This window comes from Bombus pascuorum, chromosome 7, assembly GCF_905332965.1.
Source record: "Bombus pascuorum chromosome 7, iyBomPasc1.1, whole genome shotgun sequence".
NCBI classification, from domain to species: domain Eukaryota; kingdom Metazoa; phylum Arthropoda; class Insecta; order Hymenoptera; family Apidae; genus Bombus; species Bombus pascuorum.
The window spans coordinates 15,040,818-15,056,622 of NC_083494.1; the positions used below are offsets into that span (position 1 = coordinate 15,040,818).

The window sequence follows — 15,805 nt, forward strand, 5'->3', positions numbered from 1 at the left end:
TTTTCAAATAGAACTATATATTCTCTTACTCGCCGATCGATGCATTTTTCTGCTCTCTATAATGAAAAATATTAAAACACGTAGATCGAATACCTGACAAAAAGTACGGAGATTCGCGTTGATAAATTTTCATAAGATCTTTGCACTGTATTTCAATGTTATCAGAAGCTCAAATAGACAAGATCATACAGTGTCGCCCTCGATATCGTACAATTTTTCTCCGAAACGCTTTTCCTATCGTTCATATCCCTCGATTATCATTTTTCAATTTTTCAAGTTGAACTGCCCAATGTTGTATACGTTGTATCTGTCGTTATATGCGGCATCTAACGTTGAAGACGTCGATGGGACAGGCAGCTACGAGCGTTAAGCTCCGATTTTGGAAGGCAGTGGGACGTACACAGGTCAGGTTCGAACCCTACCGTCCCTGGATTGTTGCAATGTCACGAAATTTCTTCCGAAAGTATCAAACAGCTGAGGAAAGGCGCCGCAAGTAAAGGAACGCCCCCTGTTCGAAACCTTTCCAAAGTTTGTTTGATAGTTTGTGTGGAGCTCTCTACCTTATGTAAACGAATCCAGGTGATGGACGAACCTCCATGCTGTTATTTCCTGTCCCATCCGTGGAGGTTTTAGCCGGTAAAAATCCGGCACTACCCTTGTGTTTCTTGTCTTCTGTTTCAAAAACGGAACCAAGCAAACGGGTGTCTATGAAGATTTCCTCCACGTAAAAAAAAAAAAAAAAATTTTTTTATTTTTGTTTAGTTTATCCTATAGAATTTTCTTTTAAAAAAATTTCTTTTTTTCATTTGTAATATTCTGCTGTTTTATTTATTTCGCTCTTATTTAACTGTCAATTCACTTCAAATATATTCTATATCGATTTTTATGCAATTTCATATTTCTATAAATGTAAATACAAAGATGAAATTGAGATCTATTTCGTCCTTTCCTTTCTTCTTTTTTTTTTCTTTTTTTTTTTTTCTCTCTTAACTCCGAGTGAGTCTCATAGAGTTGTATGACATAAGAGTCACATTAGCTTTCATTAAATATCGTAACAGTTGCTCCATTTTGGATATTTCATACACTTTTGCATAGTGTGAGCAGCAGCCCGTGCATCTTTTCGCCATCAAGTTTCCAAGCTTTGTTCGTTTTTCCTATCGTTCATACCCCTCGAGGTATTTCAGTTTTACAAGTTGAACTACCCCATGTTGTATACATTATATCTGTAGTTATATGCGACAGCCAACGTTGAAGACTTCGATGGGACAGGCAGCTACGTGCGTTAAGCTCCGACTGCCAAGGCAGTGAGACACAGGTCAGGTTCGAACCCTACCGTCCCTGGATTGTTGTTGCAATGTCACGAAATTTCTTCCGAAAGTACCAAACAGCTGAGGAAAGGCGCAAGTAAAGGACGGGGGGGGGGGTGCCCTGTTTCGAAACCTTTCCAAAGTTTGTTTGATAGTTTGTGTGAAGCACCTCTCTACCTTATGTAAACGAATCCAGGTGATGGACGAACCTCCATGCTGTTATTTCCTGTCCCATCCGTGGAGGTTTTAGCCGGTAAAAATCCGGCACTACCCTTGTGTTTCTTGTCTTCTGTTTCAAAAACGGAACCAAGCAAACGGGGGTGTCTATGAAGATTTCCTCCACGTAAAAAAAAAAAAAAAATTTTTTTATTTTTGTTTAGTTTATCCTATAGAATTTTCTTTTAAAAAAATTTCTTTTTTTCATTTGCAATATTCTGCTGTTTTATTTATTTCGCTCTTATTTAACTGTCAATTCATTTCAAATATATTCTATATCGATTTTTATGCAATTACATATTTCTATAAATGTAAATACAAAGATGAAATTGAGATCTATTTCGTCCTTTCCTTTCTTATTTTTTTTTTTTTTTTTTTTTTTTTTTTTTTTTTTTTCTTAACTCCGAGTGAGTCTCATAGAATTGTATGACATAAGAGTCACATTAGCTTTCATTAAATATCGTAACAGTTGCTCCATTTTGGATATTTCATACACTTTTGCATAGTGTGGGCAGCAGCCCGTGCATCATTTCGCCTTCAAGTTTCCAAGCTTTATTAGTTGGCTCTTGAAATTCACTGTTATCGTATTTTACACTGCTATCTTCCTCGAGTCTGTACAGCCCCAGATGAGCGTTACATTTCAATAGGTATTATTAGAATATACATAATTATGGAATATTTCGTTCTACCAGGCGATGTAATTTTTGCACCTTTTGTGCATTACACGATCTTTATGAACGAATAGTTGAAAAAGAAGGAGACATCTGAGGAGATACGAAGCGAAGAAGAAGCGAGATCGACGGTGGAGCTAATAATTAACTCTAACGTTTCAAATACTTTAAACATGGGGGAAAAAATTTAATTGGAAAATTAGCCTCGTAATTAGGATCATGTTATTCCTAAAGATACTTAATCGTAGTTCTTTGCGTTGTATGATAATAAGTTCGAAATACAAATAGAATCAGCTGGCAAGAATCGCCATAGAACCTACCAGAAACACTGTACAGACGTCTAATCGATATTTCATAACTTTTTAATGGAGATTCATACGACACGTGCGTAGGTGCAAAAACTATTTTTTACTTTCTCAATAGTTGCAACAGTTTTTAGAAACATAGAAAAGTATAATTAGTATATCGATCGCGTTATATTCTGTCACACAACGATAGAAACGATAAAAGCTCTATCACAGAATCGAATCGAGTAGAATTTTTCTATCCGTTTTATAATTCCTCCAACGCTGCTTCCATTTTTCTACCTTTTATTTCAATAGATTTGCGTACACGGGGAGATAAAAATAGATACGAATAAAACTTTGTACGCAATTGTGATTCGCACAAAGTTTAAACGGGATACTCTGAAACCTGTTTTTGCAAATTCACATTTTTATGAACATGACGAACAACTTATTCTGTATGTACGTCTAATGGTGAAAAATAAACGAGATATTTAAGTATCTTCCTTCTCGTGGCTCGACCAATTGTTCTCATTGTTGTTACATATTGTTAGAGAAAGCAAAGAACGTATATAAAAGAAAAAGATTCGCGGAAGCTACCTAATGCACGCTCTTCTCTCGGATCATTTATCAAACTAAATGACTGTGAGTACGTTTTATCTCATATCCAATCCCATCGTATGAAATTGAGGGTTGAAAGGAATTAATGCAGCTCGGTGTAACGTTCGAGATACCAGTATACTATGCACGGCAAACCGCTATTCACTGTACTATAATATACCTGGAATACTCTATTATTCACGCATTATAGGCTTGTGCGCTATTGCATTACTAGCACGTCATATTCATTTGACGTTGACGAAGAAACGTCACTAAAATAATTGTAACAAATTCAGAAGCATTCTCTGTAGTTTACGACACGAAATATTTTCTCACGCTATAGCAGACTGTGCGAGGAAGATAATTCGTAATTCATATAAATAGCATTTCTATTGATAAGCGACAGATATCACATCGTTTGACATAATTAGAGAACGACATTACCATTTACGTGTACGTTCGTGGAATATTGTTGCGTCATTCGCGAGTAACATAGCACTGCTGATCGTATTATCGTGATCGAGCTACAGCCAAGAGAAATACTGTTGTTGATCGCGAACGATTCTGTTATTATACGTATTTTATTGCTTTTTGCCCTCGCAATAGCTTCCGTGAAAAGAGAAAAGGTATCAACAGTTCGTTGGAACGGAAAAGGAGCGATCGCAACGTGACTAACAGAGAAAAAGTTTAATTTTGTTCCGTGGCACGGTTACACGCACTGATTACGCCGTCTCCTCGAGTCTCGAAAGAAACCAATCTCATCGAAGTTTTAATAAGTCTCGTCTATCAAAAGGGTAACCAATAACGATGACCTATTACCTACATTTTATTCCTGCTCGTTCGAACGAATCAAACGACGATGGACTTCCGATGGAATTCTTAACGATAAAAACGCTGCAATTATCGTTGCAGTACTATATAATTATTATTCTCGTAGATATTGCTTCTTTTTCTCTTTTTTCTTTTTTATTTTAAATCGGAAAAGCAGTCAAGAAGGCAAGACGTTTCTTTTCATTAGAGATATATAAATTTCATTAAGAGATTTACAACGACGTTACAACGTGATAACGATATAAGCGAAATGTTAAAACGTAGATTTGATCTTACAGTTAATCGACGATCATATAAATAACTTGGAGGAAATTGCTTTCGATATCGCGGCAATAATTACATAATCGTTGGCACGCATGCAATTATATGAAATTATTACCAAGCGAAAATCGATTCTCTGATTGTCCGGTTTTAATTAAAATTCGGTAATACGTTACAGGTAGCAAAAAGACCAATAATTCGCTACGTTTTAAATATTACAATAAAATTGTCGATATCGAAGAGCAATCAACGATAACCATCACTGTTATTACTTTCACGCAGGAAACAATAATTCTACCACTAGTTTCAAACAGTTTCAGTTCGTTAACGACCCGCTATAATTTGCGAAACAGTCGATTAGGTCGCCGATAGCGAGTCCACGCAGTCTCACCTGCAAATAGAACCGTTTTAAATCGTCTTCGACAAAATTGTCTCTCTGTGTGCTCGCTCTTAATTCACAGCGAATTGTAAATCCTTCCTTCTTCGCAGATACGCGTGAATAATTAAGTGGAATTAAAGTCGCAGAACTCACCAAGGTGTAGGTACCTTTATTTATCGAGCTCCTCGACCCGGTTTCCCTTCGGCCAGAGATCGTGCGCAGCTGGTGCGCTGGATTACGAGCAACGTAATTTTAGTAGCCAAAATTGTCGTTCTTCCTTCCACTCGTACAAATTCAAAATCACAGTTGATCACTTATCGCCAGGAATAATTTGACGAACGTGACCCGATCCGACGAGAGTTTAAGTTTTATCAATTTTAACGAGCGTTATTCGAAGATCGTGGAACGTAAAATGTAGGTCGTGCGAATTACCATTAGCGTTCGGCGTATCACACGCTGGCAAACAATTGTTATAAAAAATTTCTTTTCCTCTCGAATTCAGATAATCGTCTCCGCTGCTACGTACGCGAATCACGGGGGTATCACGTGTCACGGACCAACTTTCCTTTTTGCCATGTGGTACGCCAGATGTGACGGTCCTTGTAAAATTCCACGTAGTCCGGACGCCAAGACCTATCTATTGTTCTATTAACTCGCAACAGGCCTAGGAAGACAAACATAAACCGAATCTGTTCAGTTTCAGTTTCCTTCACGTAAATATTTTCGGTTTATGTTTGTTGCACGCTCTTACCTAATACGGAGAAAGCGGGTGTCTGGCAAGATAAGAGTTTTTCCACGAACAAAGATGCCCACGAGCCATATCTAGCTCTCCTTGTCTTTACTACCTAATTCATTTTACCAGTGGGCATCGCGGATCGTTACCCTCACTTTTCCACCAAAAAGTGTGGACAACGGATCCGCGTTCTGAGTTCCAAAGGGAACACCCACACCGAGCTTTCTTCTTTGATGGTACGAGACCGTTCAAACAGTTCTATTTCTAATTTCAATCCGGTTCTATTTCTAATTCCAATTCAGTCACAATATTGACCTTTGTAATAAAACTCTGAGTCTAAAGAATAAAGACTATACTAAAAAAATCAACAGTTGCGTAATTACTTAAAAAATTACGTGACACACGCATCGTTTTTCCGTTCGATGTGCATATTTCGTAGAGCGAAGCGGAAATCAAAGGTCTGATCCCGCAAATCTGCGTCGTTTTGTCAGACTTTGGATCGCGCTCTACCGTGAAATTTCAAGTTACAGGTTGATTACTCGTCAGCCGTTCCCATCACTCTTGGAACAGTGAATCGGCCGCTGGAAATGCTGATTTAATTAGAACAGAAATTCACGGGATTACAGGATGCTTCGCATTAAGCGTCTTTTAAAAACAGCCGAATACCATCGTTGCTCGTTCGAATTGTTTTCCTCTTTCTTTCTGCTTCGACAGTAATTTCATTTTGTATTTACTCGGATGAAAATTGTGTCGCGCGATATAATCCCATTGAATATATGTATACGATATAATTTGAACGTAATCACGCTGCCTCGCGTATAAGTAAGATAATGATGATTGATGTTAAACGTATTATCGCGTTATCCTGGATCTGGCTGAAAGTGTGATCTTCGCTCTATGCGACTTTGATATTACGTACTTGCAGTGTTACAGAAAAATATCGATGGATATTGGACGTACCGTAACGTCACTTGTGAAGTTTCATCGTCAAAGGCGACAATTTTTGTTACTCGTTATTTTTATCATTTATTACGGGGAATGAAGAAATTAATTTCGTCGAATGTTCCGCTACAAAATGTACTCAACTTTAAGACCACTTTTACCGATAATATTCGTCGTTTGGTCGGTTACAAATTTGTATCAATGTTCAGTGTAGGGTATGTCGTTGAGTCAGCCACGAAACATCAAATTAAGGAAGCATTTTTTATTCAAAGGATTGCATATACCCCATAACGCACAAAGTGTAATTTTCCCTTTCCTACGTCATCCTCGTTAACACATTTGCATTGCGTATAATACTTGATACGATGGTAAATCTCGTCGCTTCGATATATGCTTGCAAAAATGAAGTTGCTTCGAATTCCTTCATAAACGCTGTTTGATTCGAATAAAACATTCATAGAGTAGACGGTGCCGAGTCCGAAATACCTGCGAACGTTATTGCGAACATTTTGCGTCCGCAGGATCGTTTGGCGCGAAATTGCGAATGGTAAATGAGGTAGTTGCAGTGGTTCAGAAATGGATCCCGTATCGAACATTACGACTTTATCGTAAAATCACATTTCCCTATGTCCCACCTATACGTACAGGGTGTTCGTTGGAAAATTTCACGATGAATTTTCAGGAAAAGTACACGTTCTAGGAAGAAGATATTCGAAAGGAAAGTATCGCGATTTCCAGATGGAAATACGCTCCGCGTTTTTCATCTCTTCTTTGTTTCATCTCTTTTCGACATCGAACGTGAAATTTTCAAACGAACACCCTGTATATAGATATATCTTCTATCTTGGAATTCATATAAGTGTGCGGACACTTAGTATAGTAAGTACGGGCGCAAATCGACCATTCACGCGGAATGGAAGCCATTTTCAGCGGAAGACTCTCAGATTCGGGTTTGCCATGTAAAGCGATTTTATAGCTGATACGCGGCCGATAAATCTTCAAGATACGAGCGAAATAGAATGAAGTTATCGTGCCTGACACCGTCAACCGCTAATTTAATTGGCTAACTCGGTCAGGAGTCATTATCGACATTCCGGAGGAGTAAACCGGACTTAACCAGTCGCAGACTCCACTCAAGTTAGGCTTATTTCGATGAATTTTCAGGAAAAGTACGCGTTCTAGGAAGAAGATATTCGAAAGGAAAGTATCGCGATTTCCAGATGGAAATACGCTCCACGTTTTTCATCTCTTCTTTGTTTCATCTCTGTTTCATCTCTTTTCGACATCGAACGTGAAATTTTCAAACGAAAACGCGCAATAAATACGCCTATTTTCGTAAAATTCGGTGAGAAATTTTAACGCCTGATACTTTCCTAGAAATATATTTAGAAATCGTATTTTCTTATTAATAAACATGTAAGATGAAAGGAACAAATTTATTTAGAAAGTTGAGAAAGGAGACAATTTAAAACTTAGATTATTAATTAAATATTTCAATAGTCTTCTTCTCTTCTGAATCGAGGTTCGATTTTTAGACGTGGAAATTTTATCCACGTTTAACGATTAAATATTCGCGTCGCATGTGCCTCATAATCTGAAAATGTAGTCCCGAATGAAACGACAAATTTACGAGTAACACGCTACAGTATCCGAATAAACGATGTCAAATAGGTAATTTCTATCGAAATGTTTTTATTCGCTCGAGTATTTAAAGTATTCCTTTGAAACTATATTTTATTTACATTTGACATATTTATGTTACGGAGATAAACGTGTAAAGATAAACGTAAAATAAAAAGAATTCTGGAATTACAAAATGTATGAGTACGCATAGGTAGCAACTGAACATTACGCCTACAGTGTAAAAATGTCGTAGTTTATTAATTAATAAACTACTGTCAAAGGTTACGGGTTATTCTGAAATAAATATCGCCATAAAACAAGTACCGTAATTAATAAACTGTATCAAAAATTTTCTTGAAGTTTAGAAGCAAATAAATGCTTGCGATAATTAATATTTCCAACTAAATTTTCGGAGCCTAACGTCATTCTATGGTCCTACAGTGGAATGGAAAACAGTTTGGAATAAAACCAGTTCTATTGGATTGGCAATTAAGTGGTTGCGGATTTTGTCATACCACCTAATGACAAAATCCGCAATCACTTAGTTGCCAACCCAATAGAAGCGTTCGAGTACTTTTGTACGCCACTGTGTGTGGTCATAAAAGATATAACTTAGAAAACACGAAGCTGGCACCCCGCTAAGGGTAGCCACCCACGTGCTATATTTATTTTATTTTATTTTATTTTTTATTTACCAATGAGATATAACACTTTACCAAATGTTCATAAGGACAAATTGTAAAAACCAAAATTAAATAAAAAAAAAAAAAAACTGTGTGTGGAGTCTGTCCGAGTCAGTGATTTACTTCTAATTATCACATTATCCTATTCGAAAACACCAATTTTATTATCATTCGTTTTATTTAAGGTTCTATCATTTTGTACGGCCATTAGCAACGGTGATTAACAAAATGCGTGACAAAAATGTATAAAAAGCGAAACGTAAAATACAACAAGGCAGGTTACAATCTCAAATGATAGTATTTATACGTCTTGAACGTATATCGTATGCAGTACAATGCAGTACGATTAACCTAAACTTACATTAATATCATACAGTGTACTTGGAGCTAACAAGGTAGCTTACAATATCATAATCGCTGATACAAACTAATGCGTTTGAGAAAATGAGCAAGACCATTTCTCCTTTTCTATTTACTTTTTTTTTGTGGTTAGTTGGCTCATTTTTTTTTATTTTTTATTTTTTCTTTTTTTTTTTTTTGGTTGTGTCCAATCCTCAGTTTGGCGAGAATAACTCGCTCTTTCGTATTAAATAAAAATCCAATACATTTAAATATATATTTGTGTGTACACGTAGGCGCGTTTTTCGAGAAATCGATTTGACAACACAAACTACAGATACATATTGGGAATATATCGTGCAGAGCGTGCTAGGAATGACAAAAGTTGCAGTTACGTCAAGAGAAACATTACTTTGCCAATATTTGACTACAAGATTCCTGGACAATTTAGCGCGACGTTAGAAGCGACGAAACAAGGACTCGACGCTCCTTTATCCTTGCTCGCTGTCAAACTCTGACAACGATAAATAACAAACTTTAATATTAATCGCAAACAAAGAAAATAATATTATCCAGGAAACAACGTTACCATGAACTTTAGGAATACAGCGGGCAAACTTCACCGCTAATTTTAATCGTGTCACCTAACTTTGAATGCTGACAACAGAACGCAACACCGTCTAAAGTTGCATCGGGAAACACCGAAGGTTTCTGCCCGGTCTCCGTCGCGATGTTCGAATTTCGATGATGAATCTGACCGCTAACATTATCCCAATTTCGCACAAGTGAAAAACGACGTCTACGATCGCTTGGATCAGGCTTGGTAGAAACGAGTTTGGTGCGCGCGCTACGAAAATAGCAGGCCAATTGAATTACGTTTCGCGCTAACTGAAAGTGGTCCTTTCAGAAAACAGGAGGCCTCGAACTCCGACTCGAAGAGCAGGCGATGGAGCAAAAGAGCGTTCCAGAGAAGAAGCAGCGAGGTGGAGGTTCGTCTGCATCGCACCTCTTTCACAGGATCCCAAGGACACTCGAGCGTCGATGGTCCAAAGTCGCCGACTCCATCCAGACGTCGTAGCTCCAGCATAGCGGTGGCCAGGCCGACTCCTGACTTGCACAGGTAAGCGTCTGAAGGGATAAGTCGATTTGTTTCTTTGGCTACGTTACTTGTTGGCAGAAAAGCTTTCCTGGTTAGAAAGTTCGGGGTCGGGATTACCAACTTGGCGTTCTTTACACCCAAATTCCGGAAATCTGGCTTCTCTTCAACTTGACTGGCGCTGAGGAATTTTATTTGCCTCTTTTTTCCAATCCTTTGAAACATTTCTTTTTCTTTCTTTGATAATTTCGTTGGTTACAATTGCAAAGCTAATTTCTTTTTGCTATGAATATGAATGATAATGACCTAGCAGATATTAGCTACATTTGCCCTCGCTATTTGTCTAATGGCCTCGGTAAGCAATGCTACAGCTGAGAGGGTTTTTTTTTCCTCTCGTATACTTCGTTAAAACAGAAGCAAGAAACGGAATGCAGTTGAAACTTCTCGATATTGTTATAAGAATTAGGGCAGAACTTCTACTCTCGAACAAGCGACGCAAAGATTTTGTCCTATCTGAACAAACGCTTGACAACTCAACCACAAAGAAAGTTTACGAATGTAATTTCAACTTCGAACTTCTGGCAATTTAATTACAAAAAATATATTTCGATACGTTTGCCGTGCTCCTGTCTATTTTTTTAGCATTGTTCGGCTGAAACCCGAGAGTTCAAGTTGGCAATCCTACTCAGAATCTGTAAAGGAGAGTTGTGTTAATTGCACGACCTGTTCTAAAGACGATATCTCGATGCCTCGTTACGGAAATATTCTCTCGTTCGCTTTTTGTGAAATTTGATTTCTCATTTACGACGAATAGCTCTCGACGGTTTCTTTACCCTATGTAAAAATCACGTTTACATCTACTTGAGAAAATTCGTGAAAAATATTAATCTGGTTTACGTTTTTAAATAAATCGCCCTTTTTAAATCTTTTGATTTATTCGTGCGTGTGATGTATCGGTAAAACATTCGTGAAAAATATTCAAATTCGCATGACAAATTTCCTCGGTGCCCGTGGGCTTAATACTAATGTTCATCGGTATATTAAAAGTGCTACCTTTTCTGCTAGAAAGAGCATAAATAAATTACCAAGTTTATAATATAAGTTTCAGTTTAAAAATTATTATCGCGTAGGGCTTTGAATTCCGGATCGGAGTCGAGCAAACATTGTTGAAAAATGGACTAAAATGAAGATGGACAGGTTTTGCATACTGGTAATGGCCTCTTTTGACGGTGTCACTGTGAACGTAATAAAACCTTTCGGAAATAGTGAATTTTATTCAACTCGCTGTAATTGCAGTTTTGTTCAATTCATTTACGATATCTTGTTTATGAAAACGATATTATACGTAATCGTTTACCCTTTCTCTTTCCAGTCCAAAAATTACAAATCAATGATTGTTATAAATAAATTAATTATGCATTACATTTATTTTCAGATTATCGTTCAATGAATTATTTCGCCTAATAATTTAACAAATAATTCGTTGGCATAATTTGTTCAGCAATTATTTAAATGTAATCAACTCATCCAATAAAATATTATTAATATCAATAAGTCCATTAATATATAATCGAAGTAAACATAAAATCTGATAAATATTGATACTGATATTTATCATTTAATTTCACTGCCTTTATGTATAAAATTTTAAATAATGAGTAGTTTCTACGTGAGAAATAACAATAAGACGATGTAGATATCGACGATTTTTTAAAATAAAATATGTTACGTTTACGTCTAAGAGAATGTTTCAAATAATCTTTTCTATTTATTTTCCATTTTTTGTCTTTTTTTCCTTTTTTTTTTTTCTTTTTTGGAGGAAACTAGTTGGCCCTTTTTTACACCACAGTATCATACAGTTAAGTTTCTGCATCTAAATATTCTTCTGTTCGGTTCTGTTTTTAATCCGAACTTTTTATACGGCTGCATCTTTGCAATCGCTCGTGTAATTACTTTCTTAATTACTTTCAGCTTTGAAAACTTTCAAATTATCCGAAACTCTTTAAAGCTACTCGCAGCTTTTTTCTATATCATTATACGTTGACCTGTTTATACAAAATAACCGAAATAAGAATTTGGATTTTCTCTGCAAAACATTAATTTACAGCACTACAATAATGGCTGTATGAAAAGTTCATACGTAACACGAATCGAACGAATTTTTTACGTATTAATCTTTCCACTTTAACATGATAGAACACGTATCAATTTAGCGTACAATAATAATGTAGCCTAGAATCAAATTTTTCTATCGTAGACTGTATGCAAATTTGGCTATTCGATCCTAATAAAAATTGCAGATATCATTTATTAATTAATATCACGACAAGTAGTTTAAAACTAGCATATAACATGTTTAAGCAGTGAAAAATGCTCAACGATAAAAATACACGTAGATACGTACAATGACCACAAGAAGTAGATATTTGCACGTACGATACTGTCACTTTATACTTGTTAGAAACTCGAGTTAGATTTTCACTGGTTTCGACAGTACGCGCGGTATACGCTACACGAAGTTAGAAATTCGCTAAATTTAGCTCTTTAATCCTTAGACAAAATGAAGGACGAGCGAATCGCACAGCCTTCTGCGTACAGTGCGACTTTAAGGGAAAATATCCTGTCACGTTACCGTAGGTTATGATTTTCTGCAACAGCACTAGGCGTTTGAAACTGCTGGAAAAATGGCTCCGTGTGATCGCTGATGGAGCAAAGTAGTCTTCTTTGGAATTCGATCGCAAACGGTGTTGTCGCAGACATATGCGAGTTAGTAATTTGCGCTCGAATAATTGAAAGCGTTGCCAATCAAGCAAAATAACAGTATTTAAAGTAAAGTGATAGTAAATTTCTCTGTATTGTTAATCGTATTGCAGCAACAACTTGCTTCCTTCTCTGTTTATTTATCGTATTTCTTTCGGTATCAACGGAGTAGAAACTTTTTTTATTTTCCGTCATCATGCTGCGTAAAGATATTTTTCTGTCGCTTTCGCTTTCCCGTTATCATCTAAATGCAACAACTTACACCTATCTTACTATCGAAACCTATGATTAAAATCTCTCATTAAATTCTCCTCGCCCCAACAATAGGTTTCTACAAGCAGAAACCGGCCCTTGGGGTCATTTATCGCCCTCACCGAGGAGTCCCACAAGAACCCCGGCCATAAGTCCTGGAACAGCGTCCTCTTCGTCTCATTTGAGTCCAGGCACGAGCCCAGGTGGACCAAGTCCAACTAGTCCAGCTGGCACAGCTGGTTCAGCGTCAGGATCCCGAGCTCCAGGACCAAAGCAATATCGCGGAAGGACCAGCAGTATGCCGGCGGTTCCACGACACAGAGTAAGTCGTTACTTACAATCGTCATATTTCCTAATGAAACGATCCTTTTTTTCTTCTTTCTTTTTTTTTCTCTTATCAAATTTCACGCATTTCATCATCACGGTATTAAACGTCTGTACTCACGTGACGATATTGCCAGACTCCACACGGAGCTTAATATACAGTTGATAGAGCCCCCGATATGTCAACTAACAGGGAAGCTATTTGATACAACTTTCGAATACTAGAACAATCACTTTCGTGATATTAACTTTCATTCGTTCAAACATAGATCAAAGAGATGGTGTATTTGCTTTAACATCAGAGGGCTCCGTACCTTACTGACGCGCCAAACTGTAGAAATTGTCGACGCGAGAAGGTCCATTACGTTCTCTTTAGCATTCGCCGTTTATGCTCTAACGCGTACGACGATGCATGTGCTAACGTTGGTCGAAAAGAAGCGTCGCTTCGCAAGAACGTAAGCGTAGTCCATTAGACGCGACGATACGTGCACGCCAGTGTACAGTCTGCAGAGGACTATGTAGAGGATGATCGATCGTGAGATTTATAAGACGAGGTTGCTCGTTGTTGAAGCCGTCAAATGTATTTAAAATAATTAACAAATAAATACGGATAATGTCATTAAGACGCTCGTACTAACGGATTCGCTAATATACTCGCTGATTAGATCGCCGATAGCTGCTAGACACTGTAATCCTTACGATCACGCCCCTTTATTTATACTGGTCGGGGGAGAGTCGCAAAAATTCAAATTCGTCTATGTTTGAGGGTTGCACGTAGCGGCGACATTGTTTCCCCCGGGGTTTATTTATTATTACATTTCGTGTTTCCTAAAGATATTGATACTCCGAGGAAGCAACAAAATGATTTGAATCTTCTAGCTCATGTGCCGCTACAAGTGTAAGAAGCGATCGGTAAGAGATTTTGCCTCGCTACTAAAATGTCGAGCGACGTGCAAGATGCTTCCACCCTACATCGCTGCATTCGTTTACAGCTACGACGTCGTACTCGCCTCGCTACTGACAATTTCAAGCCGAGTTTACAGCGTTTCGCTTTGCATGAACACAGCGGATGAACGCTGCTTTCATCTCGTTTCATCCGCGCATGAAAGAAGAATGAAAGCGGCGTTCACCCGCCGTGTTGTTGCCAAGTGAAAGAGCGTAAATTCGGCTTTAACGTCAGTTTTCGTGACGGAAACGCGCAGCAACGAAAGCGAGTGGCCGCTGTTTCGCGGATAGGTGCGCGTTACTTCACAATGACGTTAGGATCAACGCGTTTAATACACGAAACGATGCTTCGCGGATAGAGCGGCTCTTTCCAACGCACACGTCGAACGTTCGGCTAACAAAATATTCGAATAGTAGGCGGCTCTGCTATACTTGGCTCCGCTATACTCTACACACTAATTAATTAGCACGTAGCCAACGTGTATACGTACGTATTGCGTTTCTGTGGCTCGCATTAATTTGCCAAAGCATCGTCGAATGTGCCGTGTCACACGCCGCGCAAAAGCGTCTGCTGCAGTAATATCGACAGTTTAATACCTTTCCTGCCACGTGTACTGTTTCCGAGACACGCTGAACTTTTCATTCGAGTAAAACGATACTGCTGTTGTTAACGAATAAAGGACAGTAAAACGATCGACAGACTCGTAACAAAAACCACGGAAATTTGTGGAAATTTCTTTGATAGTAATGCATTTTCATTGACGAAAGCGACGAAAGCCACGATACATGTTCTGGCATAGTACAAACGAAAGAAGATTAAATGGTTTTTATCGATAAAAAGGAAATTTTATCAATCTGATGATAAAATTAAAAGGGAAACATAAAGATATAGCAACGTATACGAGGAATACGTACGTATAAAATATGCGTCAAATAGATGGAAAATACGCCACGATAATGAAAGTGTTATCACTGTGGACGTTATCGTTTGTAATTTAAATTTTAATAAGCTATAAACTGGCCTCTTCGCGTCACTTACAGTTAATTGATGAGCTTTATCGTAAGCTTGTTTGCTGCAACGTTTCTCTTATGGCCATCTATCCTGGAGAGTATGATAATAGGTCACGTGTTTTTGTATTCAAACTTTTTATATACAGAACATCCATTTTTCTCTGTTATAGACTGTTCAAGATTTATCGACAATCTTTCCCTCTTCCTGAATTCTCATAAAATATCCATTTCCTGCCACCTGTTACGACTTTCTACGAGAAACTTTCATCTTCCATTTATCATAGACTCTTTTACGCTGCTATTTTAATGCTGTAACTCTCGTGTCTCGAAGGTTGATAAATTAATATCGTTGATTGGAAGAAAACACTTATGGAAACGAGCCAATTTTAGCGAACGATTTATTAGAAAATCTAGTAGATACGCCACCGATTGTTAACGTTATGCGTTTAAGGATCAAATAACAGTCGGCCTTCTCATAAAACGTCCCTCGTAAAACGCCATAAAAACATAAACCAAGCGATCCGGCATAAATCGTCCGCAATTCTGCT

General features: G+C 37.7%; 1 protein-coding gene across 3 annotated transcripts in view; it reads left to right on the plus strand.

The window, feature by feature from the left end:
- The window catches only part of LOC132909303 (GTP-binding protein RAD-like), an 84,332-nt gene that overhangs the window by 11,037 nt on the left and 57,490 nt on the right, over window positions 1-15,805 (plus strand). Inside the window, exons 2-4 of one of the 3 annotated variants that reach the window (XM_060964064.1) lie at window positions 9,777-9,989; window positions 11,785-11,823; window positions 13,053-13,299. In XM_060964064.1, coding sequence (XP_060820047.1) covers window positions 9,777-9,989; window positions 11,785-11,823; window positions 13,053-13,299 — 499 coding nt within the window. The remainder of the gene's footprint in view (window positions 1-9,776; window positions 9,990-11,784; window positions 11,824-13,052; window positions 13,300-15,805) is intronic. The other 2 variants (XM_060964065.1, XM_060964066.1) reach the window with 2 other exon arrangements.